At 36.3% G+C, this 27597-nt stretch overlaps 2 protein-coding genes and 1 long non-coding RNA gene across 3 annotated transcripts in view; 1 reads left to right on the plus strand and 2 right to left on the minus strand.

Moving 5' to 3' along the window:
• Window positions 1–27597, minus strand: part of LOC144633741 (uncharacterized) — a 101967-nt gene that overhangs the window by 982 nt on the left and 73388 nt on the right. The window lies entirely within an intron of this gene.
• Window positions 2110–27484, minus strand: LOC144646597 (uncharacterized). The gene is made up of 19 exons (XM_078506283.1): window positions 27372–27484; window positions 26081–26233; window positions 25481–25836; window positions 12067–12231; window positions 11550–11660; window positions 10773–10892; window positions 10448–10544; window positions 9877–10095; window positions 9269–9645; window positions 8566–8733; window positions 8350–8460; window positions 7544–7660; window positions 7057–7147; window positions 6246–6620; window positions 5691–5813; window positions 5185–5307; window positions 4693–4815; window positions 2983–3105; window positions 2110–2117 (listed from the first exon to the last, which is right to left on the minus strand). The coding sequence occupies exons 2-19, from the start codon at window positions 26193–26195 to the stop codon at window positions 2110–2112; spliced, it is 2922 nt and encodes a 973-aa protein (XP_078362409.1). The 5' UTR covers window positions 26196–26233; window positions 27372–27484.
• LOC144634444 (uncharacterized) lies at window positions 14671–23060 on the plus strand. Its single transcript, XR_013567202.1, has 3 exons — window positions 14671–14832; window positions 16813–16840; window positions 20656–23060. It is a non-coding gene; the product is annotated as an uncharacterized LOC144634444 (long non-coding RNA).

Raw genomic sequence — 27597 nt, forward strand, 5'->3', positions numbered from 1 at the left:
CGGTGAATCTTGTCGAGTCCGAGCCAAAACTCGCCGTTCAGATTGCCGAAGCCTCGTTTGTAGTCATCCCAAGCTTGGTAGAAATCTACAGAGCCATCTCGTCTCTTCTGAAACACCGTCCATCCTCCACCGGCTGTTTTCTGATCACAGTAGACTTCAAATTCTCCCAAACCATCAGGATTGATTTTGTACGCTCCACTGATCTTTGCACCGGACTTGTAAGCTTCTGCGCAGTTCTTGTAAACTGCAAGTTGAAAAATTTCAAACGATTAATTAACTTACGTAAAGTTTTTGTTTTTTGCTTGCCGCCATGTTTGATTTGCCGCGTACTGCATCAGCAGCAACATGATTGGCTTAAAACATTAGCGATAACCACAACAAAGACGTAAAAAAGCCATTTAACTGCTGCGACTGGTCTAAAATTTGCACGGATCCGTGTAAACACCACTGCAATCTGCAGGAACAAAATCCGTCCGTGCAAAATTCGTGCGGACCCGAATAAACGGGCCCATGGAACATCGCGTTTTTGGAGAAAAAACAACTTTTCCACGCAAAATAATGGAAGGCCTGTGGATTGCTTGCGAGAAACCAACATTGAACAAACAGGTGCACTGTATCGTAAATCTGTCCCCCTCGGGAATTACATAACAACTCAAAACCAAGTTGAATGTAAATGTTCATTAAAAAATCACTGATGATGACCTATGGTCGAAAACGTTTTGATTTTAAGAACTTTAATAACTTTTATATTTTTTCAGCCTTTTAAAATTACTTTAACGAGCAAATATTATGACATCATACGGTGTAGTTGCCTTCTATGGTATAGTCTGCGTCGAGCCAAGTGGCCCATACAGCCGGAGCTTATCCTGGTTTCTGTGGCATGAAGTGACTAGGAGTATTTCTAATTCCCCCTGGATGAGTTTCTAGTCAAATTTGCCAGTAAACATTGAAACACCTTGGGGGAGAGAGGCATTATGAGAGTAAAGTATCTTGCCCAAGAACACAACGCAGTGACCCCGGCCAGCAGGGCTAGAACCCGGATTGCTCGATCCGGAGTCCATCGCGCTAACCATAAGGCCCCTGCGTCTCCCAACAGATGCCTTTTATACCTAACATAAAAAATAATGACATGCCACAACGTTACATCATTATCTATATGTTGAATTTTTATGACTGTAAATTTTACTCCAAGCCAATCTAAACTCAAATCTTAACTCTCGCAAAGCAAATATCCGTCTCTATAAAAATTCTTCATTAAAATAAAAAAAGGACACAAGGATGTTGGACTGTTACCTTTTGTGCATTTTTTGCCATCTCCATTATATCCAGCTTTACAAGTGCACTTGTAAGATCCTTTTGTGTTTTGACACACAGCATTAACATCACAGCTGTGGGACTTAATACTGCACTCGTTTATATCTAAAACCCAAAAAAAGAAAATGGATTTAATAAGGACGTTCGCGCTAATTGTTAATGCGCATCCTTACTGCGCACGTAATTCATGTCGCAACGTCACGCCACGTCATGCACGAGCACGCGCGCTGAGAAATCTTTCCAAACACATATTGGGTGAGTAGTCGTTGTGTTAACTTTGCTTGCAGGTTGCTTTCTTAAACGGTCGGTGACCCCATTTTTTGGGATAATTAACCTTTTGGAGTAAATCTCTACCGATTTACAAAAAAAATGAGCCAAATTCGAATGTTAGAAGTTTATTATTTTTTTTCATTTTCTCTTCCCGCACGCGATCGAATCAGTCACATTTTGCAGCATTTTGCTGTTATAACGTTTGCAAATCCAATTGTTAAAGACAAGGTTTACTTTAAGGTACTTTAAAAGTGAAATATATTTGTTCAATAGACCCACTCAAATAAATTAGGACAAAGGACATTTTGTTGCCAGAAGCCGCAGTGGTCATATCGAGTGACAAAATCAAATTTATCCAAATAAGCGCCTTCTTTCAGATATTCAATTTCGAAAACGAATTCGGTGACTCCCATTTTTTTAAAAATTACAATATTGGAAGATTTTCGCGCGAACGTCCTTAAAGAAACGAAAAACTTATTTCTGACTGAAATTTTTATACCAGTAATACCCTATGCTATTTTTTCTTTAAGAGTCTGAAACATAAAAAAGATATTTTTCATCGTCTTTTTTATCAACTGGAAATATTTGGATTTGTGTTCGACTATGAAAGCAAGTAATATATTAAATCTGCGTGCAAGCGAATGGTGTCATTCCGGCGTGAGTAACGCAATAACATGCTCAATTCACTATGAGGGTTCTTTCAGAATGGCGTTGTGGCACAAACGAGTTTCCAAAAGGGAGGTAAGCTCATGGTTTTCCAAAATGGCAGACCTATCCTCTAGCCACTAAACCACGTCAACTATTTTGCTCGCAGGGTGCACGTGACGAAAATCATTCTGGGTGCAGTACTTCTTCACACACCCACATTTATTCACGTCACATATTCTATGCATTGCTCTCTTCTTTTGTCGAACTATTGATAAAGAGCATTTAAGTGACATCATTTCAAAAATTAAGATCTGCTTCTATAATGATCCTCTTCATCTTGGGCTTGTTACCTACAAGTGGTTGTGAAGCTTGTATGTCCTAAGAGCTATACTGGCGGGTTTTTTTCGCCCTTGGTAGGTTCAACCATGCTGGGTTGGTCAACGGTTAAATGACTGACACAGGACACTCTCTAGCTCAACAAGTGGGGAGTTTGACCACCTCACCCTGTAATAATATGCCGATTACGGAAACGGGAAATTATCTCAGAGTCAGCTTCACCTGGTCAGGAGTAGCGCAACAACAAATTAAGCTGTTGTGCACCACACGACTATTTTATCATCCAGCCCTATTCCCCACACGGGAAGAAGGATCTGGAGATGAGGACTTAAATTAATAAAGCTTTTTGATTTCTAACAGTTTATTGTAGTGTTAGTAATTCTGTTGCATTAAAAAAATGTGATTGATAGTTACCAGTGCATTTTTTGCCATCTCCACTATATCCAGCTTTACAAGTGCACTTGTAAGATCCTTTTGTGTTTTGACACACACCATTGACATCACAGCTGTGGGACTTAATACTGCACTCGTTTATATCTAAAACCCAAAAAAGAAAATGGATTTAAGGACGTTCGCGCTAATTGTTTATGCGCATCCTTACTGCGTACGTAATTCATGTCGCAACGTCACGCCACGTCATGCACGAGCACGCGCGCTGAGAAATCTTTCCAAACACATATTGGGTGAGTAGTCGTTGTGTTAACTTTGCTTGCAGGTTGCTTTCTTAAACGGTCGGTGACCCCATTTTTTGGGATAATTAACCTTTTGGGGTAAATCTCTACCGATTTACAAAAAATGAGCCAAATTCAAATGTTAGAAGTTTATTATTTTTTTCATTTTCTCTTCCCGCACGCGATCGAATCAGTCAAATTTTGCAGCATTTTACTGTTATAACGTTTGCAAATCCAATTGCTAAAGACAAGGTTTACTCTAAGGGACTTTAAAAGTGAAATATTTATGTTCACTAGACCCACTCAAATAAATTAGGACAAATGAAGTTGGCCTGCATTAATTTATTTAAAACATTTTGTTGCCAAAAGCCGCAGTGGTATATTGAGTGACAAAATCAAATTTATCCAAATAAGCGCCTTCTTTCAGATATTCAATCTCGAAAACGAATTCGGTGACTCCCATTTTTTTAAAAATTACAATGTTGGAACATTTTCGCGCGAACGTCCTTAAAGAAACGAAAAACTTATTTCTGACTGAAATTTTTATACCAGTAATACCCTATGCTATTTTTTCTTTAAGAGTCTGAAACATAAAAAAGATATTTTTCATCGTCTTTTTTATCAACTGGAAATATTTGGATTTGTGTTCGACTATGAAAGCAAGTAATATATTAAATCTGCGTGCAAGCGAATGGTGTCATTCCGGCGTGAGTAACGCGATAACATGCTCAATTCACTACGAGGGTTCTTTCAGAATGGCGTTGTGGCACAAACGAGTTTCCAAAAGGGAGGTAAGCTCATGGTTTTCCAAAATGGCAGACCTATCCTCTAGCCACTAAACCACGTCAACTATTTTGCTCGCAGGGTGCACGTGACGAAAATCATTCTGGGTGCAGTACTTCTTCACACACCCACATTTATTCACGTCACATATTCTATGCATTGCTCTCTTCTTTTGTCGAACTATTGATAAAGAGCAATTAAGTGACATCATTTTAAAAATTAAGATCTGCTTCTATAATGATCCTCTTCATCTTGGGCTTGTTACCTACATGTGGGTGTGAAGCTTGTGTGTCCTAAGAGCTATACTGGCGGGTTTTTTTCGCCCTTGGTAGGTTCAACCATGCTGGGTTGGACAACGGTTAGATGACTGACACAGGACACTCTCTAGCTCAACAAGTGGGGAGTTTGACCACCTCACCCTGTAATAATATGCCGATTACGGAAACGGGAAATTATCTCAGAGTCAGCTTCACCTGGTCAGGAGTAGCGCAACAACAAATTAAGCTGTTGTGCACCACACGACTATTTTATCATCCAGCCCTATTCCCCACACGGGAAGAACTAGAAGGATCTGGAGATGAGGACTTAAATTAATAAAGCTTTTTGATTTCTAACAGTTTATTGTAGTGTTAGTAATTCTGTTGCATTAAAAAGACGATTTATAAATTACCAGTGCATTTTTTGCCATCTCCACTATATCCAGCTTTACAGGTGCACTTGTAAGATCCTTTTGTGTTTTGACACACGGCATTAACACCACAGCTGTGGGTTTTGGTAGTACATTCGTCTGTATCTATTAAGACAAAAATTAGGCATTGGACTTGTGTTGTCTTTTCGTCATATTCTTAACAGAATTAGAAAATTTATATAAGCTAAGTAGAAATGTATATTGTTACGTATTCCTCAGTCTGTATTATATTAATTAATCTCTTTACAGAATATCATAGAATGTAAACTAAGCTCCTTATAGCATATGAATTTTTCGTCTGCGTGCAACTTTCATTTCCTTTTTGTGTCACTGTATTTTATTAAAAATCTTTGCTGTATGTTTTTGTGTGGTGTCTTTTCAATAACAAATATTCTAACAGATATACAATTTAATGGGCATGTAATTAATGAACTCTTCAATGCTGTTCAACGTGAGAGCATAGTAGATAGTTACCAGTGCAGTTTCTTCCATTTCCAGTAAATCCAGCTTTGCAGGTGCAGTTGTGGCCTCCTTCAGTGTTGTTACAAACAGCATTAACATCACAACTGTGGGAGTTGGTTGAACACTCGTCTACATCTAACATAAAAAGAAAAAACATTGGTTTTTAACGTTGTGATTTTTTAGTTGGCTATCTGTATATTCTATAATGGGGATAAGGAGTGGGGATGTGGAGAGGAGGGTGGCACAATCCCACCCTTATTTCGGTTAAGTGCTCAGGCTTTCAAACCCTGATCGTTTTCCGCTCATTTACTGAGATGCTCTGTTTACGACTAGTGACCTTACTTTGTGAATCGATTTATAAATAGTTTATTTATAACCCAAATATCACGTTATTAAATTAACGCAAACGCTGGTTCTTTGTTTGATGTTCTAAGAGTCTTCTAACTGTTATACAGTTGATTTCGATTTTTTTTCAGGAAAATAGTACTTAAACGTTTGTTCAATACAAATGTGGTTACCAAAACATTTCCTTCCATTTCCATAGAAACCAGCTTTGCAAGTACAATTGTATGAACCCACAATATTCTGACAAACAGCGTTCACATCACAGCTGTGGTAGTTAGTAGCACACTCGTCTATAACTAAGAAGTAAAATATTTTTGTTAACCTTAATTTATGCTACACTTATCATAACAACTGACCGTGGGAGGATCTATTTTTTTCATACTACGGCAATTCGGTCATAGATTTTCCATGTACATGTTTCAGTTTAATTCGATACAAGCTATCTGGGAGAAAAAATACTTTTCGTAGGAGTATAGCCCCAACAACAGACAATAAAAAGCTGGTTGTTTTCGTTTGAGGCATGCATGCATATGCAAGAAGGGGAAATGCAATACTACACTACTAAGACAGGGCTTAATCCGTCTCCTAATAACGTTAGTACAATCATAATCAATCATATTGAGTCAATTTAAAATTAGTTCATTAACAGGCTTTCCTTGAGTTAATGACAGTTTGAAATAACTTGCGCTTTAAAAGATGTAAGTCGTTTGCTTAAAAAACTGTTTTACCTTTAAAACAAGTAAAGTTGTGGCAGCTATTGCATGACACGTCATTCCATGTGTATCCATGCCTTGCGCCAAGGGTGTGCACACAGTCCTGGTTCTTGTGATTGTTTGGCTGCTGTGGAGCCCAGTACCTAAACCTACTTATTTCTCTGTTTGTCCACACAAACGACCCTTCCACACTTCTGTCATTCAGCCCAATCCAGGATTTCTCTCCGTTATGACGGTGCTGAATGTAGACGTTCTCTTCCTGATTGTGGACCGTCACCAATTGCGAGCCCATCGTAGAACAATTTGATACAGCAGTTAGCCAAGAAGCACATACTGAGCTGGTGAAGTAGCAATAACCATTGAAATAACCCCATCCAGGCTGGCATATCTCTGCATGTATGAAAAAAAAAAAAAACCAATCAGCAAGCACTACACAGGTTGGTAAAGGATATAGTATTTGTGAGACGTGACTGATTAACTAAGCCTGCGCAGGCTGATGTGTCTTTTGGCTTAATTCTCGTTCATTTTTTTGGTTCCCCTGAATGGAGGTGCCCGAGTTATTTACTGAAAAGCTGAAAAATGGTACTCAAATTTTTAGCATACTCTGAATTTGGTTTTGTGGCCGTAACTCAATTCAACTGACACTTTAATTTTCGAGGGAAACTTAATTTGGACCTCCCATAATCTGAATTATTTTTATCTCTTTTTTATTTGTTGATTACGGGTAGCGTCAACGATTATTTGCAAAATAAGAAAAGCGGGTTTAATGTGAGTAGAAAAAATATTCCTAAAGTTAATTTTGAATGTAAAATAATTGAGCTCCTACCTGACAGTACAGTGTAAGTAATATACACAGGATCGTATTTCGCCTCAAACAATTCTTTGAAACAAACACGAAAGCCGGTCCTATTGATATACTGTAGAATAAAAAAATTAACAGGGGATGAGATAATGACGAGGACACAATCCCACCAAAACAATTGTTTTAGCCGTCACGTTGTTTAGAACTGTAAACAGGAAAAAAGTCAGGGTCGTAACTAGCAAGAGGCAAGACGAGGCACTTGCCTCGTCCAAATTTTTACCCAAAATTAAAAACTGAATATCTTTTGTTAGGAAAATAATCCCCAGCTGAACAAGTTTGATTTTTCTCAAATAATAACTGATGAAAAATTTATCTGAAAGAGATCCATAGCTTCTAGATTTCAAAATTTTCTGGAGGGCATGCCCCCAGAACCCACTAGCAAGATTTTGCCTCGTCTATAGCAAAGGTCTGGTTACGGCCCTGAAAGTATTGCAAATGAGTACTCACATACCTCTACCCAAGCAGTTATTCCAATATGAACTGGACTTAGATTCCCTCCTTTTGATGAATGATCAGCAGAAACAAACACGTTCGGGGTTCCATTGTAAAAGTTGGCAAAGTTCACGTCCTTTAAAAAGACAACAACAACAACAACAACAAAAACATCTTTGTTAAGAGAGTACATTTAGTTTTACACAATACGAGTGACAATGATCTTTGTAACTTATTCTGTGGAATTGTTAATATCTTTCTTAAACTGAAATATACCATCATTTTCCCCTGGTAACCGTTTTCGCATTTATAAAGCTCAATTCCATGGCTCAGCTCCCACGAGTCTGCTGTAGCTCAGTGGTCGCTAGAGCGTTTGATAGGTGTGCGGAATTTAAAGGTTATAGTTTCCACTTCCGTTTGGAGACCTATTGGTAGCTTGTCCGGTTTCTGATTAACATCTTTCTCAAGACAAAACTCGTAACAAATGCTTAAAACACGCGTTATAATTATTTTGTTTGAACTGACGAGAAACGCCAGTTTTAACTGAAATATGGATAACTTCAAATCCATTTTTCTTTCGCGGGTCAGCTTGAGTGCTAACCTTATGATAGGTGTTGGTTGACTGCACTCAAACTGTTGCCATGCCATGAGATCATTTTAGTAACTTTATTTTTGCCTTTATTGCTTAAATGTTCAGCGTGAACCATCTTACGTTCTTACTATGTCGCTTTATTATCCAACTTCACACAGTAAAGTAAAAATAAATAACGACTTCAAAATATAAGAAAAAGTTTCCAGTTTAATATTAAGCAGGCGACAGCTTACCTTGCAAAAGGCGTTATTGTGATCACCAGGAGGAGGTTTCTTGTTGGCAAAGTATATTGAGTTATGTTCTGAAAAGGGAGGCTTGTGAAAATACGTGAACGCCAACCAATTCTAAAAAATAACCACTTAAATGCAGTTCAAAATATAATAATATTAAATGTTTAATCTCCAATATAACATAATCATAGGAAAGCAGTGCGTAATGCAAACACTTACAACAGAAATATGTTCGTGGGATCCTGCGTAATTTTGCAATTCCCTTAAACAAACTTTGAAGGATGATTGCGTGACATCTTCAATCCACACACTCGCAGCGTCACGCTTTAGTCCAGAATGATGGTGCTCTGCAGTCACAAATACTGAAGGTTTCACTGAAAACTTTCCCTGGTACAATGGAATAAATTGTAAAAGTTTTTAACAAAACACACTCTCCATTCATTCTCTCACTAGTTACATCTACGAGTCAGTCAGTCAGTTAGTCAGCCAGCCAACCAGCCAGCCAGCCAGCCAGCCAGCCAGCCAGCCAGCCAGCGAGCCAGCCAGCCAGCCAGCCAGCCAGCCAGCCAGCCAGCCAGTCAGTCGGTCGGTCAGTCAGTCAGTCAGTCAGTCAGTCAGTTAAAATATCATATTCCGTTCATACCATATTCGTAATTTGAGAGTGTGCTGAAGCATATTTCGGTGACAGGTTAACACAAAAATTGCATAACAAAATCCATTAAGAACCGGTGTTAAGCCTTGGCTGTTCTTTGAAAATTTCGAGCAAATCTTATTAACAGGTCATCGGAAATGTCCACATGACAATTTTCGGTCTGATAATCGACTTACAGAGGTTGACAGCTTTCCATTTTCAAGTTTTTTTTTGTGACCAGTTACAAATTATGCACTGAATCCTAACAAGGAAACAAGAATTGTCACTTACTGATGGAAAGTTTACAGCTTTACAAGTCGTTCCAGTCCACCATTGTGGGAATCGTACTTTCCCAGCAACGCCACCCACTGGAGCCCCTTGGTACGCCATGAAATCAACTGTCACGTTAGCACTGGACTTTCGCTCGTTATAGCCTGCTGCCATCACACACGCAGTGAATTGATCATAATTCACATTTTCAACCCACGACACAGCAGCATCATGTACGTATGTCTTGTCACTGGTATCGATATGATTGACAGTGATCTGCACTTCAATGGGTTTGTCAGGATAGAACACGTAGGGCTTGAAACGAATCACTTCACAGTGAGAGTATCCTAGTGATGGAATATGTGGCATGTGACGGCGCCCTCGCTGAAAAGGGAATCCTAAAAACGAAAACAACAGCATCAAACAAGTAAATACAGACTTTATGATTAAAACATGATTCACTTCTTCAATATAAAGTTGGAAGCTTTCTCTGGCATTTCCTGGGATTTTGTTGTCCAGTTCAGTGATCAGTTTAAACATCTTAAACAAACTAAAATAAGAACAGGTTATTCGTTAAAATTTATCTGTTAAAGTTTTTCAATGGGCGAGTCAAATGAGACACTCCTTACCTTCACAGCTACCAGGATGTTGCACGGTGAAATTCAATTGTTGTAGACACATTTCCTGTTCAAACAAGCACTCATTGTCGTATGTTGTGCCATTTGACGAACAGACTGGTTCGTGGTAGGATGGACAGCTGTCTACACATACGCAGCGAGCATTATGAGGCCCAAAAGCCTTACACAGACCGTGATAATGACAGATAACATCCAAGCAGGGATCCAAGTCTAGTAAGAAAAAAATGCAATTTAATTGTTGCTTGTTTAGACAATTTTATTTGGTCTAATTAGAACGTTACTCCTATCTCGCTGTTTTCCTACTATTTCCTACAACTGACTGAACGCACCTTCGATTTTTTCACACAAAAGAAGGTCTCTCCTAACCTTGAAATTTGTTTTGTATATGATTGATAACTGCGCGCTCTGTCGATTGTTTTCCACTCAGTCCAATTGCTTTTTTTCTATGGTTAACAAACTTTGTTTTGGAGTGCAATTTAAAGATTCTCCTTGTCCCCAGTCTCGCATTCAAAAGTGTGTATGGTAAAGAGAGAAAGTTCTTCTCTAGTAAGTGCTTACTTACCTCCAATCATCATATAATCCACTGTGATGGTTTCCTTACTCTTGGTCTTACTGTTGTAGTTTCTAACGCACAACTTCATATCTTTAGTGGACGAGTGCTAAGAAAATATGATAGGTATGTTAGAACGATCGGGCTACACACATCGCAATAAAAATAGTAATAATTGACGTTCTTTTAGCAAGGAAAGCAGAAATGAGGAGTTTGAAGGACTATAAATAGTGAATTTTTTTTCCTGAACAAAAATTCGCTGAACCTTTCTTAAAACTGAATCATTTATTAATACATTCTCCTGGCCATGCGCTTCTGACTGCATTCATTTGCTTACCTCAACCCAGGCGGTGATGGCGTTACATTGAGACGAATAGGAATAGTTATTGTTGTAACTGTACTTTGGAGTCACTACCACAACAGGTGGAGCAAAGAACGGATCTGTGAAGTTTATTGTCTGAAATATGAAATGTGTGAGGTTGTTAAAGCCGATGCAGATTTTTAGGGAGCTTGCAGTTAAACTGACTTAGTTTTATACTGTTTGTTAACAGAGTCAAGGCAAAGCTTATAATTTAGAAGTCAGACTACTAAAAGTTCTAATAAGTGCTTATTTTAGCCACCAAAATTATCCTTTTTGAGTCAAATGAGTTGAGTGAATACTCAGCTTTCCTCAGTTTCATTTTCATTTTCATTTCATTTTCCGTCACAAGCGTTGCTTTCGCTGTACGCCTGAATTGGCTCGTAAAATTTATTTGTCAACTTGAAACGAGAGTACAAGATCTATATACCATTGAAAATCAGTAAATCAGGCGGGAAAAATGGGTATCCGTTGTATTAATTTTGTTTTGTATAGTTAAAATCTTTACTGTAGCCAGTTCTTGAAAGTTGTAGGCAAACTCATACTTTTAAATCATAAAATGGTTTTACGTTCCTAGGATACCTCAAGCAGGTCTATTATGTCGCTCACAATAGGTGAAAAAAATAAGTTTTCAGTTATGGAGCGTTCCCTACAAATTCAATTAAAATATATAGAACAATATAGAACTGGTGATCAGGTCTAAGAACACGTTTAACCTAGCTGTAGATTACTGCTTGTTGTTTAATAAAATCTTACTTGGCAGAAAGCATAGTTATCTTGGTGAGATCGCGTGTTAGTGTTGTTAAACACAACACTATTGGTCAAGGTAAAGTTCTCAAGTCTTAGATGGGTGAACGCCATCCAGTTCTGCAAAATGAAAAATAATAATTATTATGTTTTTAAGCAAACAATGAATTATTGAATGAACTAATGCCAATAGACATAAAATTTTAATTTAACTTGCTGAAAATGTAAAATGAAAAAGAAATAAGGAGTCAAAGAATTAAGACATAAGACAAGATCAAAGAGTGACAAAAAGAAACATTTTTCGCTAGGGCTAGAGCTATGGGCAGACCAACATCCTTCCAGCCACTCAGCGAGATATATTACAAATAAACCACATCCATCATTTCATCATAACGAAAAAAAAAATCACTTTTTCCTATTTATAGAGGGTTCTAAGGGAAAGACATTGTGTTAAAGGGATTATAGAAACTAAATATAGTTTCACTTCCCCTGTGGGCACTATCATTAAAAAAAATAATTTACTCACAATTTTTATGTTTTTATGTGTTCCTTCCAGAATCTTGGTTTCTCTGAGACAAATTTTAAAGTCGTCTTTGTGTAAGTCCTCTACCCATAAGGCCATAGCATCCTGCGGTCTCTTAGGAAACTGATGGCTAGCAGTCACAAACATGGTTGGTGGAGTCTTGAAACGCTATATTATGAATTGTAATTAATTAAAGGAAAGAAAAAAATAGAGTAATTGCTTTTAAAATATAATGAAACAAAGTAACTCCCACGAGCAAAGAGAGATCGTTTGGGTTTTTTTATCACAACAGAACGAAAAAACCTCCCTTCAAACTACAGCCAAAATAGCAAGATGAGATATATAAAATGATAATTACAAAACACAACTAATGAAATTCAGAGATGATCCCGAAGGTAACAGGATTCACAAAAAAGTAAACTAAATTGATAAAAAAGTGATAGTTAAGGAAAAATTCCTAACAAAGAGATGAAAAAAGGCGAAAAAACTAAGAAAGAAAGAAGAAAGGAAAGGAAGTAGAAAATAAGGAGAAAGAAACAAGGAAAGACATAAATAAAAAACAAAGTGATATGAGGAAAGACTTCAATCAATACATAAAGAAATGAAGAGGGATAAAAAATGATGATGAAATAAAGTGTTAACAAAACAAGCAAACAAACAAACAAACACACAAGGTTCTGAAGAAGCCAAAAATAGGGTGTTCAACACCAAAAAAACTAAGAAATGAAAAATAGAAAAGAAGAAAAAGTAAAAAATAAGAGGAAGAAAAGAAGAAAGAGAGAAGAAAAGAACAAAGCAATAAACGAGAAAGCGAAATATAGATAGACAGGAAAATAAAAAAGAAAAAGAATAAAAAAGTGGAAAAGAGATAAACATGAAAAAACCACACTCAAAGATGCACGATGAAGTAGCAAAGAAATTCAGAAACAAAAGGGTCAAACTGTTTAAGGAAGAAAACATATGAAGGAAATAATTGGAGGGTTTTAGAGAGATTAAGAAAAAGAATGCAATAAAAACAAGGGATTAATAGACAAAAGTTTCAAAAGTTTTAAAAGTATTAGAAATAAAGAAACAATTTATCTCTAAACCAAAGAAGTTGAACCAAAAAAAACATAATGACGAAATTTAGAAGCACGGAATAAGAAACAAAAAGATGAATAAGAGATATAAGTGGTTCCTCTAGTGTAGCAGCAGCCATTGTTTTGGGTGCCACTGGAAAAGTTGAAAATTTACATGCACATGTAAATTACAATTTACAAAATGTAAATCTTATTTACATTCTTTGTAAATTAAAATTTACATGTTGGAGTTCTGTAAAACAAAATTTACATGAAATTTACAGTCTTCAACGGATCATGTAAATGTATTGTAAAAAGTGATTTACATGGTCCTTTATTACAACGCTAATTGTAAGAACATGTAAAAAACATGTCAAATGTATTAACCACTTTTACAGTTTCTTTCTTTGTAAAAAACATGTAAATTTCTTTACTAAATCATGTAAAGAACATGGAAAATTGACAAAGGGGCGCCGTTCGGAAACATGTAAAAACCATGGAAATTGACAAAGGGGGCCTGGTTGGAAACATGTAAAAACCATGGAAATTGACAAAGGGGGCCTGTTTGGAAACATGTAAAAACCATGGAAATTAACAAAGGGGGCCTGTTCGGAAACATGTAAAAAACATGGAAATTGACAAAGGGGGCCTGTTTAGAAACATGTAAATACCCTGGAAATCGACAAAGGGGGCCTGTTTGGAAACATGTAAAAAACATGGAAATTGACAAAGGGGGCCTGTTTGGAAACATGTAAATACCCTGGAAATCGACAAAGGGGGCCTGTTTGGAAACATGTAAATACCCTGGAAATTGACAAAGGGGGCTGTTTGAAAACATGTGAACATGAGCTTTTAACCATGTTGTAACTCACCAAATAACTTTCGCGTGCATTCATTAGTTAGACAGAACGCATCACGTGGTACGAAATCAAACGACGAAGAAGAAATCGGAGGGATTTAAGAAAGTATAAAATAAATATTTCCCCTTCCGGCTTGCTGGAGGATAATACTCCTTGCCTGAAAGATTATCCTCAAAATTTCACAGTTGCCTTTGAAGCTTAGTCAACTGTTCATTTTTTCAGCCAAAGGCATTATCCTCCAATATGCAACCGCCTGAATGGGTTTTTATTATTTACTAATTATCTAGATGAACGAAGCGCAAGACAAAATTAAGCGACTGATATCAGTTTTAACATAACTCATTACAAAAGCTCTTAGTTACAAATCTTTTACTAATGTCAAAAAGTAAACAGATTATAAATAAAACCTTTTGATGCAGAAAACGAAGGCGACTATGACTTCGTCTAACAATATTTTAAACAATCTGGAGCAGTGGGGCCGGGGAAAACGCTAGCGTCCAACAGTTTGGCTTATATATTTTTCGAGACATGCGTTTTGGTTTTCTTTATATTATAGACAAGGAAATTTTGCACGCGAACGGCGGTAAAATTGGTCGTTTGCCGTGTTTGACCTGGTCGAGAGGTAAGGCCGAGAAGCACTGGCGCGAACAAAAATTAATCCCGGCGTCCTCTCTGGTACTTTTGGCGCTCGGTTCAACGGTTCGAAGATCGATCATTGAGAGGCCTTTTATCTTGCTAAAAAGGGCAATTTTCCTCTCTTTAAGACCTAGAACTTCCAAATTAGCTGCATGGAGCCTTCTTTCACCGGATCTCCAATCAATACGCCTGTTTTAGCCAAGTTTCTTTCCAAGGTAAGCTTATATATGACCGTTCAAATCATGTTTTGGTTGATTTCCTCTATGTAGCTTCTAGGTGAGATTGGTTTTAATATTTTAATAGAAGTTCAAAATGTAGAATTTCGTGTTTGTTCTTGCACTTCATACGTATAATTCAGCACTTCTTAAACATGAAGTTATTGTTAGAATAAATTGAATAATTGCGTGTGCATATAGAGATGTCAACACAGGACTGTTCAACATGTTTTATTTAAAATATAAGCTTATATAATTTAAGAGTGGAAGGCTTATTTATTCATGTTAATTGTATGTATAGTAATTATTATTTTGCCGATTTGCAACAGTTTAAACTCAGTGAGGTTTTCAACTGGCAAATTATAAAGCAAACTAAAACAGCTTTAAAATTATCACCAAAAGTATTTAGCAGTATTTATCAATCTTATCTATATAGTACTCCTGGCATATCAAACTCATTCGATTGGTTTTGTTAGTCGAAAAAAAATCGAACGTCTATTTTGCTGTGAGTTGGATTATTCCCAGGGTATCCAATCGAATGTTCGGTAATCGAACTCAATCGAACACCAATTGTTCGATTGGGTTCGGTAATCGTACATAATCAAACTCACAATAAAATTTGGTCAATCAAACTCAATCGAAAGTTCGATTACCGAACTCCTGTTTGTTTATACTGCGTATATATTGATTTATACTGCGTACATATCGATTGATTTCAAGAGCCACAGCTGGGGCAGTCGAACAACGTTCTCGTCCGAAACTGAAGTCAATTTTGCATGCAAGTTTTTTGCTTATTACGATGATTTTGATCTTAAGAAAAAAATTATTTTACTTGTTCACTTATTATTTCTGTCATCCATGTTGATAGTAAGCACTTCCTCCAATGTACTTGTTATGCTGGAAATTGCTCTTCTCCTGTCAACGTCGCTTTTGGCCGCCCTCGAGGGCTAAGACAGACTGATGGCGGCAGCGTTTTGGCTCCCTATAATGATTCTTCACATATTGAGCACACTGATTCCCTGTGTTGCAGTGAATGAAATGGTGCAACTTCTGTTTGAGTGTAACGGTAAAAACTGCAGGGCAGAAACCATATCCTTCCTTCTAATATAGAAATGTAAACAATAGTGCATTTCAGTTATTTTACCGTCCTTCTGTTCTCTTCTACCAAATATATTTTACTAAACATTGACATTCAGCTCGATATTTGGACGTTTTTATATTTATTCCATTCAATAAAAGTTGATTTTGATTAGTCCTGCGTGATTTACTTATCAAGAGAAAGATTCAGAACTAGATCAAACCCGATTGAGTTTGACTGTGTTTGATTATGTTCGATTGGTTCTAAAATCGGACTCACAGCAAAATATATGTTTGATTTTGTTCGATTACCAAACCCAATCGAACGATTGGTGTTCGATTGGGTTTGGAATCCATCTCTTGATAAGTAAAACATGCAGGACTAATTAAACCGAGTGTCAATGTTTGTTTATTCATATTTTGTATAAGAGAACGAAACAACAGTTAAATACTGATATATGCACTTTTGTTTACTTTTTTATAGTTTTTGGGAAGGAAATGGTTTCTGCCTTGTAGTCACCATAAGACTCAAACAGAACATTTTTTTTCTACTTAAACAGAACTTGCACCATTTCATTCACTGCAACATAGGCAGTAGTAAAAACAAAATAATAAATAAATAAAAAAAACAACAACAACAAAACATAGGCAGTAGTGCACCATACAAACTGTCTGCATAATATACAAACAAGCAAGAGTTCGTAATCAAACATTTCATTTTGTTGGATGGACCAAATTTTAATTTTAGTATGGTTATGTGCAATTACCGTACCCAATCAACCATTGGTGTTCGATGGGGTTTGAATATGGAATGTTCAATTGGTTACGTCGGGAGTACTGAAGTGACTTTCTAATTGAGTCAGCAAATGACATTGAATTGTTTGGATGTGTTATTATTTTCAGATGAAAGGGTTGATAGCAAGAGTGGCATGTAAGTACAAGCCTCAATTTATGTCTCAATGACTAGCAGCTAATCAAAGTTTTAAATCCAATGTAGACTTAATGACCTGCAGTCAAAGGCTTTTTTCTGTAAGTCGAATAGCACTGCAGTAAGCCCAAATAGGACTGAGGTTAGCCGAAATAACAACCTGGTTAACCTCAATACAGTGGAACCCCGATATAACGATGAATATGTTATGTCCCGGCAAAAATAAAATGTATAGGACAGCACCCTGATATAACGATTCCTTGATACATGTATAACGATATAATTTTACTGCCCCCTTGGCATATCGTTATATCGGTGTTACGCTGTACATGTAGCACTATTGTTAGCCTTAATAGCATTGCACTTACAATGTAGCTCAAATAGCACTCCAGTTGGCCTTAACAGCACTTTGTGTGGCCCTAAATTTTAAAACTCTGGTTAGCATGTTTATGGTTAGCCTTAAAATAATTAATAGTGGTAATGGTAACATAAAGTGTACTTTAAACATTCTGACAATTGGCAGCTGGCCACTGTGGTCCAGTGGTCATGAGTATAGCTTACCATGCAATCAACTTTGTAGGAAATTTGCTACATGTACATTTACAGCTGGTCTAGTACAAATTCCTACATGTCCAAATGTGCATTGTAGAGTGCTTAAAAATACATGTTCAATTGTACATACATGTGCATATTTTTATGAAATTTGTGATACCATAAGGTCTTTTATTCTTGTGTAAAGTTTATATTTGAGTGCAACCAGTGGACTGCAAAACTCTACTTCTCGCGTCCTTGATAACAACTGGATGGCAATGTACATGGAGCAATGTCTGCATGTAAAAAATTACTTCCAGTCAGCTGTTCTCAAGGTCAGCCCTCCCAGTTATCTTGAAGTCCCTAATGTGCAGGTTCAGAAGTGGTGATGTTGTGGTTTCAACTCTTTGTTGGCTTTAATTTTTCAAACCGGTTTTGATTTTTATTTTCTTTTGTTTCAGATAATATTAAGAAATGAGACAGTGAAAGGTAAAAATTGGTTTGAAAATTTTTTAACCACAACATTGATCTAACCAGAATGTCATTCCTTAACTGTGAATGAGACTTACAACGCTCTTTTAACCTTTGCGGATAACAAAACCCCAGGGAACGATGGGTTACCAGCAGAATTTTATAAGCGGTTCTGGCCCCTACTTGGGAAACAGCTGACTCAATGTTTAAACTATTCCTTTGAATACGGTCAACTGTCGAGTTCCCAATCACAAGCTGTTATCACCTTGATACAAAAGAAAGACAGAGACAAGCGCTTTGTGAAAAATTGGCGACCTATATCTCTTATGAATGTGGACGCTAAAATTGGGTCTAAATCTATTGCAAGGCGAATCTGCAAAGTGTTACCCACTATTATTCACTCGGATCAATGTGCATATGTTAAGGACAGATTGATATCAGACGCCCTTCGCACCATAGATGACGTTATGTGGTACACAGAAATCAATAAAATTCCCGGCTGGTTAGTTGCTATTGATTTTGAAAAGGCTTTTGACTCGGTGAATGTGGAATTTTTAATTAAGGCATTAGAAGCATTCAACTTTGGCCAGACTTTTATCAAATGGATAAGAACCTTTTACAATGGAGCAAAAAGCTGTGTTATAAACAATGGGTTCACTTCACACTATTTTGATCTTCAGCGAGGAGTACGACAAGGGGATCCACTCTCCCCGTACCTGTTTATTGTTGTTATGGAAGTACTGTCGATATCCATACGAAAAGATGTGGAAATAAAAGGATTAGTGGTAGACGAGAAAGAAATTAAGCTCACTAGCTTTGCGGATGATCTTACGACGTTTTTGAAGGACATAGATTCTCTACACAAATTAATGCATAAGCTTAAGCTTTTCGGTAGCTGCTCAGGCCTCAAACCCAACATCGCAAAAACTGAGGTATTACGACTGGGTCCATCACAAAAGGATGTGGACATATACAGTATTCTTAATATTCCTAAACCGTTAGAACCGCCCAAAATTCTGGGGGTCTATTTCACGTACGATAACCGACTTAGGGATAGGCTTAATTTTGAAAATCATATTAAGTCGGTAAAGAAATTACTGGCTCAATGGAGGAGAAGAAACCTTACTATTCTGGGCAAAATCCAAGTAATAAAGTCGCTCATAATCCCAAAATTTTTGTATCGTCTAACCAATACAACTGCCTCAGAAACTATTGTAAAAGAAATCAACAAAATAATGTTCAATTTTATATGGAATGGGCAAGATAAAATAAAACGTCTCGCAATAATAAACGATATCGACAAAGGGGGATTTAGGATGACTCACCTCGAATCGGCAATTGAAGCTCAAAGAATTCTGTTTTTGAAGAGATATGCTAATGATGAGAACCGCTCCTGGAAATACATTCTAGATTCTTGTTTAAAGAATGTGGGAGGAAGCTTTCTCCTGAATTGTAACTTCGATGTTTCTTCTCTCCCTGTTACTATTCCTTGCTTCTACAAGGAATGCCTTAAGTCCTGGACTACCTTGATGGAGTGGGATAACGAAACTTTAAACGGAGTGTTGGAACAGCCAATATGGAACAATAAACTTATTTGCATCCAAAACAAATCGGTCTATTACCCAAAGCTGATAAAGATGGGAATTTTAACAATTAGGAATATGCTAACTGAATCAGGAAACTTCCTTTGTTTTAATGAGTTGAAGCAGAAAGAAACAACATTTATAACGGCTAATTACTTTCTTTGGTTGGGAATCGTTCACTCCCTTCCTTGCGAGTGGCGAAGGATGATTAAGGCGGGCAATATCGGTTCATTTTCTCAACCTACACAGCCAAGGAATCTTTGTTCCGATCAGATACGTGTCAAGCTTGATGAAAATAATGTGTTTGAAATTCAAGCTTTAACTAGTAAACAAATATACAAAAAACTTGTGACCAAGAGAACAATAGAGCCAACAAGCAAAGCCAAGTTTACAGCTATCTTTTCCGAAAACAATTTGGACTGGGCAAATATCTATAAAATTCCGTTCAACTCGACACTTGATACGAGAACTAGAGCGTTTCAACTCAAAATACTTCACAGAATTCTTTTCACCAATTCATCTCTTTTTAAGATGAAAATATCCGCCACTCCACTTTGCACCTTTTGTGACTTGGAGAGCGAAACCCTTGAGCACCTTTTCGTGGACTGTGAATATGTGAAATCATTCTGGGAAGCTTTCACCGCTTGGGTCAATTCCCTAGGCATTGTTCTTAATCGACCAACTGGCCAAGAAATAATGCTCGGAATAACAGGAAATAACGACGATTGTAAGCTAGTTAATCACCTTCTAATCTTAGGGAAACAAACAGTATTTTATTGTAGACAAAAGAAGCTCTCACCAATGTTTTCATTGTTTCAGCTGCGTGTGCAGCGCATTATAGAAATTGAAAAGATAATAGCCACTAAAAGAGATAAACTATTAATACACCTGTCAAAATGGGAGAAGGTTGTACCTTTTTTTTTTTTAACTAGTTAAGCTTAGATACTCCGGTCTATCTGTTTCTTTTCTATGAATTGATGCATATTGTAATCAGTGCTTAATGTGTTTTTCAAAAGTGTAATTAGTGTAGTAATCAGTAATTTGTTAGACGCTTATTTATTCATTTATTTATTTTTCATTTTGTCTTTTTAGGTTCTATTAACGTTATAAGCTGTAGTGTTATTGTATGTGTTGTAATAATAGTTTTTGTCAAATAAAGAGCATAAATTATAAAAAAAAAAAAAAAAAAAAAAAGAATGTCATTCCTAATGATTCTTTATAATTTGTTGTTAGGTTAAAGAAGGCTCTACCACTTTCACTGATGAAGTCTTGTACATACAAATACTAAAAAAGGTGGCAAGAACCAGAGGTGGCTAAGGTGTAAAATCGTTTCACCTCGGGGTCAGTATCAAGTCTGTACCATCACAATGAAGCATCTTGCTGAATGTTCAGTTGGTGTACATACATGTACATGTCGTGTGGTTTTCTGGTGGAAATTTATTCCATCAGTTTTGTTCTACTTTTGTACAAATTATTTGAATTCATGGCAGTTTTTAAATAGGACCATGTTAACAAAGCCTGACAATTACAGTGATAAATGTGTTAAGTGAACCTAGGCTGGTCAGTGTTCGAAATCATTATTCAAGAGGTTCTACTATGGTTATTTGATGCCATAGCTTTTTTATCAATTGTAGTGCTATGATAGTAGTTGAAGGGTTGGAACCCAAACTATTTGCCAAATAACCACTGTTAAAGGTGAAGAATTATTCTACATCAGTGTCAGTCTTACATGTAGGTCTGTACTTTCACAATTAAGTGTTTATTCGATTAAGCGCCCACCTCGAATAAGCGCCCACTCTGTAGGTAGGAAAAGTTAAAAATAAGGTCTTGTAAATGTACAATGAGAGCGACCGAGCAAAGATGAAAATCAGCTTTTGTACAATTTAAATTCAAGGCATTTTTTTGGGACAATTTTAACATAGCTTAGCAATGAATGGTGTTTGAACTTACCCTGCGGGAAGGCTCACCTTGGGGCACGAAATATACTTTGGGGCACTCACGACTGGCGAGCACAGCAATATGGTGGGGAGGAGACTGGTGAAGAGGCACCAGTAAATTTCATATCTCAATGAATGTCATATCTTGTCAACATTTTCTGTCAAATTTCTACTTTCTTTGAAATTAAATTGGCTTGTCAGTATTCCTGCGGTTTTCGGGGTGGGAGTGAAAAATTAGCAGAGGTTGATGCAGGTTCACTCGCGGCTTTGCCACGTAAATGTCGTTCTCGTGCATGCTCTAAGGTGAGCCTACTCGCAGGCTAGTGTGAATTTGGCTGTTCAGTGTTCAAAATCATTGTGCAAAAGGTTCTGCAATGTTTATTATTCGTTTGATTTCATAGTTTTATGATATGGAAGGGTTGTGGTAGTAACTGAAGGGCTGAAAGCAAAATCATGTGCCAAACATTACATGAATTGAAGCAAAAGAAAAACATTCAACAAAAATTTAATCCTGAAATACCATGGTTTCATTTCCAACCCTTCAGTTACTGTAAAGTATATTTTTTGTGGTTATTCAAAAAGACCATTTACGCCTATTAATAAAAGTGATCAATATCTTACCCATAGTATAACTTTTAAAGGCTCATTTTCATCCTACAATACATGTCCTTCATGATATGGTACATTTTCATACATATGCTAAGCTATTGCATAATTCACCTCATATTGAGTGCATGAAGACACTTCAGTAGAGGAACATAAGATAAATCGGGGCACATGCCAAGCAAAAGAGATTGGCTTTTTGAGAGAAAAGCAAACACCAGTGCAACATGCAGGATCAAAGTGGGCCTTTGCAATAGAGGAGTAGTATTATTACTATTTGGAAATGAAGTCACTGATATGTTATTAGACAGTTCTATCAATAAATGATGCATAAATTTATCTTAATCTTTATTGTTTTCCATAATGATTATGTGAAGTGAAATAATTGGTATCAGCAATTTTTGACCTAGTAAAACTGCTTTATTTGAACTGAAAAAACTATACAAAACTATACGATCTAAAGCATTTTATTCTGAATGAAATGCTAATTTTTATTATATTTATAAAGAATATTCCAAGCTATATATACATGCTTTATTGCAAGATACATGCAGACGAACTTTATTACTTATGGGGTATAAAATCATTTGTATGTATTATTATTAACTGGAAAAATATATGCACTGACGTACTGAAAATAAATGTAGTTAGGATAGTATCAAGAAAAGGTTCTAGACGAATAAAAGAAAACAGTGCCAGGCATTCTGTTCTTCATTTTAATTACAGGGGCTAGGCAGGTCCCCTTTGTCAATTTCCATGTTTTTTTACATTTTTCAAACAGGCCCCCTTTGTCAATTTCTATGCTTTTTACATGTTTCCAAACAGGCATCCTTTGTCAATTTCCATGTTTTTTTATATGTTTCAAACAGGCCTCCTTTGTCAATTTCCATGTTTTTTACATGTTTCAAACAGGCCCCCTTTGTCGATTTCCAGGGTATTTACATGTTTCAATCAGGCCCCCTTTGTCAATTTACATGTTTCCAAACAGGCCCCCTTTGTCGATTTCCAGGGTATTTACATGTTTCAATCAGGCCCCCTTTGTCAATTTACATGTTTCCAAACAGGCCCTCTTTGTCGATTTCCAGGGTATTTACATGTTTCAATCAGGCCCCCTTTGTCAATTTACATGTTTCCAAACAGGCCCCCTTTGTCAATTTACATGGTATTTACATGTTTCAATCAGGCCCCCTTTGTCAATTTACATGTTTCCAAACAAGCCCCCTTTGTCGATTTCCAGGGTATTTACATGTTTCAATCAGGCCCCCTTTGTCAATTTACATGGTTTTTACATGTTTCCAAACAGGCCCCCTTTGTCAATTTACATGGTTTTTACATGTTTCCAAACAGGCCCCCTTTGTCAATTTCCATGGTTTTTACATGTTCAGTCTATTTATAAGCATCAGGTATAAATGTTTTTACATGCTTTTTACAGTGTTGATCGGATAAATTGACATGTTATTTACATGGTCCGTGGTCTTTTGTTCGGGAAATTTACATGATGTTCTGTGTTTTTACATGTTTTACTTCAAATATTTACATGTTTTTGACATGTTTTGAGAAGAACATGTAAAAGGGTAAAAACTATGTAAATCATCCTTTACAGTGTCTTTACATGTTATTTACATGTTATTTACATACTATGTAAATTTTCAACTTTTCCAGTGTGCTAGGGATATTGTTTATGTTGTTTGTTCTGTCGTTCATGTGAGGCTTTGCGAGAGCTGCTTCAATACCAGAAATGAAGAAAGAAACAAAAACTTTGAAAAAAGAAAGAATCAAAGGGATAAATCTAAACAAGTGGAAAAACAAAGACGCGGAAAATTAGATGGCAAACGCTTGAAAGAAACGAAAGAAATTTGGATAAAGAAGCAACAAGGAGTCAACAAAGTTCAACAAAAAAGGGTGAGAAAATAAAGAAGTGTCTGAACAATAGAAGTAAGTTTTATATTGAGAAAGAAGTTAAAGTTATCGCAAGGCTGGCAGTAACGATAAAAGGCAAAGTAGTATTAATTGGCCAGTATTTCATCTAGCATTGATATACTTTTAAGAAATGGAGAAATAATCAAAAAGTAGAACATAAAAAGGAAACATGGGAATAAGGAGAAATAAAAAGAAAATAAGAAAGGAAAAAGAGAGAAAGTGAACGACACCAAGTAAAAGAAGATATTGACAAGAAAAACAAATGTTAAGGTGGTAAACAACAAGAAAAAGAGATACAATAGAGACAAATGGATACAAATATAGAATAAAACAACAGAAATAGTAAAAGAAAGAAAACGAAGAAATGAAAAATAAACGAAATAAAACAAGTAAAGAGAATTCAACAGATAAAGACTATAAGAGGAGAAGCAGAGCAAAAAAGAAAATAACGAAAGAAACAATTCATTTTCATTTCTTTGATACAATCTAAAAAGAAAGAGATAACTGACGAAGATACCTCGAAAGAAACAGTTAGATAAAGAAAAGGGATAGGATAAGAAGAAAAATAACCGAGACGTGAAAAAAGAAATAAATAAATGAAAAAACATTGAGGAAAAGGAACAATAAAATTATACAATAAAATGAAGTGAAAAAACAAACAAACAAAATGAAATGAGAAAAGTTGTGCAGGTTTGATGAAAGGTATAATTACACAGGCAGAGGCGAAAAGAAAGTAATACGGAGATAAATGAACAACGCAACAAACTGAAAAACGTTTAATCGGAAAAGCCCAAGATAAAAATAATATAAAAATAAAACGGGGAGAAAAAAGGTGGCCGAAGAAACAAGAAAAAGACAAATAACGAATGAATGTAAGAAGAAAAGAGAAAGAAAAACTAAAAAACGAACTAACAAAACGATCCAAAAAATGAATAAATAAATAAATAAAAAACAGCAAGAAAGAGATGGAAAAAAATTAAAGAAAGCCAAGAAGAGAGAAAAAGAGAGAAAGAGCAAAAATAAAAATGGATGGATAAACGAAAGGAAACATCAAGATAGAAACAATAAAAATGAATGAAAGAAAATAAAACAGAAAAAAGATTAGTAAGTTAATTAATTAAAGAAAAATTAAATAATTAAAAAATAAAGAAAAATAAAAGCAAAATGGAAGGAAGCAAAAAGAAAGAAAGAAAACTAAATAAATAAATGAACGAATTAATTAATTCATTAATTAATAGATGAAAATGCAAATGTATTAATAAAATAAGTTAAAAAAGAAAAAAGAACGTAAGAACGTAAGAATATAAAAACGGAAAAAATAAACAAATAATGAAAAGAGAAAAAAAAACAAGGAAAAAAAAGAGAAAATGAAAAAAGAATAAAATAAACGTGTAAGAAATAAATTATTTAAATTGGTCTTGTTTACTGTTAATCACGTTTTATCTCGTTTTTCAAACAATGCCAAATAATTTCGAATATTTTTTTTTAACTCATGCAAGAGTGTATTTACTTTTTTGTGTTAGATTTCAGTTTTTCGATTCAAATATGTGGCTATCTACAGCGAAAATTATCAAACAGTGTATGTATCATTGGCTAACCTGTTTAAATGCGATTCTTTTACACTCTGTTCCACTAGTCCAAGCGTTCAAGGAAGCAGTTCCTAGCTGGGAACCAACAGGAGAAGACTTCAAAGCGATCCAATTGACTTCTGTTGTACCATTAGATCCTTCTCCATACTCCACAACGCAGACGGTAAATCCACTTGATGTAACATCCTCCACCCAGATTGCAGCGCCATTACGAGGGGTTAGACTTTTTACAGTATGACCCACTGAGGCGAGAACTTTCACTTGCTGCCCGCCGTGGAAAGGATATTGGAAAGAGACTTTCTTACAAGCAAACAACCCTGGTGTGGTGGTGGTTATGTTGTCTTTTCCAGCTTTGAAACTCAGAACTTTGAATAAAAAACAAATTTTGATTACTGGGACACTTACAGCTGATTTATTTCCACAATAGATAAACGAGCGAAGAAGTAACTTATGAAACCTATTTTGATCTTCTCTCTTTTACACAGTCGATCTCTGCTTAATTATCTCGTTTACGAACATTTATCCAGACAAAATTTTCCTTGTCATTTACGGTTTTAAAAAGAAAAGCAAAAAGAAGCGAAAGGAAAGGAAAATGTTAGTGATACATACCTTGACTGGCTTGAACAACAAGAACGGCTGTAAATAAAAAAATGATCGAGAGCCCTGGCGGGAGATGACGCTCTGAAGACATCTTGCTTAAACTAAACGAATGATTTGCTTGCATGGTGTATAAAATCACACGTCATCGTTACACGTTCAGACCTGTTTAAGTATACGGAAGTCATTTTTTGGGAGACACGTGGAGAAGTGAAGGGGAGGGGGGGGGGGGGTAACCCAGGAAAAAGGTAGACCAAACCCTATGTTTCTTAACAATTTGGTATAAGATTTTAACTTGACGAGTGGCAAGTGAGTAATAAGTCCCCCCCCCCGCACACCTCCACCTGTCACTTCCACTATTGTCATTACTCAAAGTTGTTAGTAAAACATTTATTTGCTTTGTTCATCGAATTTCGATTTCCTCCTTTTTCACTAGAACACAGGATTTTTTTAATCTTTAGCGAGGTTTTCAGAGATGGCTTTGCCAACAATACATTCAGTGAAAAGAATACTTGAAAGCGAATTTAATTAAAGCTTCTCGAATTCCTTATTTGAAAAAAAAAAAAAAAAAAACATGCAGTGCAATAGCCAGACGAAAATTCTTGCCGAGGAAAAACTGTAAAAAACAAATGATTTAAAAATCAACCCTCAACACGAGATCCCTGAGTCGCAAATATCTGTATCGAGTTAAAAAAAATACCTCTTTTTGTCTAACTAATGAGCGTGAACAATGGTGAGTAAGAATTAATTAAGATTTTTTGATCAATAAATGAGCGGGATGAACAGGGGTACGCAGATCCGCCGAACCGTGCTATTTTGTTGGCCGAATCCGCAAATCCGCCACTATTTCTGTTCAAATCCGAATCCGCATTACTTGAAAGCTTTATGGTGTATAGTTTTATTGCGACTGACGATAGATGCTGTTTTTTTAGCCCAATTTTTTAAGAAGTTTCGTTTATTTGCAAGCTTTTGCTGCACTTTTGCGAGCATACCGACGAAAACCGACCAAAGTGATCCGAACTACGTTTGAGTATCCACGATCAGGGCTTTTTTGAAATTAAGCCTCCGGGATCCGCGCCAAAATTCTCAGTTATCTGCGATCCCCTTTTTTTTTTCAAAGTCCACTCCGCTAAATGTATCGAAAAATATTCACAATCCGGCGGCTTTTATGACCAAATCCGATCGATCCGCGAACTTATTAACCCCTTCATAAATACTAAAGCAACAGCCGTGACATGATTGTGGTTTCTATTCAGGCTCCTTCTGCGCTCGGCTACGTTTAGCAAACATACTTCAAACTTACCTTTAGCGACAAAATACGCTCCAGGTAAAACGACACAAATGCAGCCAGTAGAAATATTTGGGCTCTCTTCCTTTCTTTTCAGCTGCACTCACAACGGGCGTTTATTCGTGTACATTTCTCTGCAATACGCAGAGTTTAACCGATACATTTCGTTCACAGTTCCTTCGCTCTCTTAGCAGTCTGCTGTTCGGGTCCTAACGCGTTGTTGAGTCAATTACAAAAGATT

Source organism: Oculina patagonica, chromosome 1 (assembly GCF_052425735.1).
Source record: "Oculina patagonica isolate OP01 chromosome 1, crgOcupat, whole genome shotgun sequence".
Lineage (NCBI taxonomy): Eukaryota > Metazoa > Cnidaria > Anthozoa > Scleractinia > Oculinidae > Oculina > Oculina patagonica.

Bases quoted from the DNA above. Each gene is read 5' to 3' on its own strand.
- LOC144646597 (XM_078506283.1), bottom strand. From the start codon at position 26,195: ATGCAAGCAAATCATTCGTTTAGTTTAAGCAAGATGTCTTCAGAGCGT. The intron at 10,545-10,772 runs GTAAGCAAATGA...ATATTTTCTTAG, and splicing joins CCATCACCGCCTGGGTTGAG to CACTCGTCCACTAAAGATAT. The intron at 6,621-7,056 runs GTAGGAGCTCAA...TCATACATGCAG, and splicing joins TACTTACACTGTACTGTCAG to AGATATGCCAGCCTGGATGG.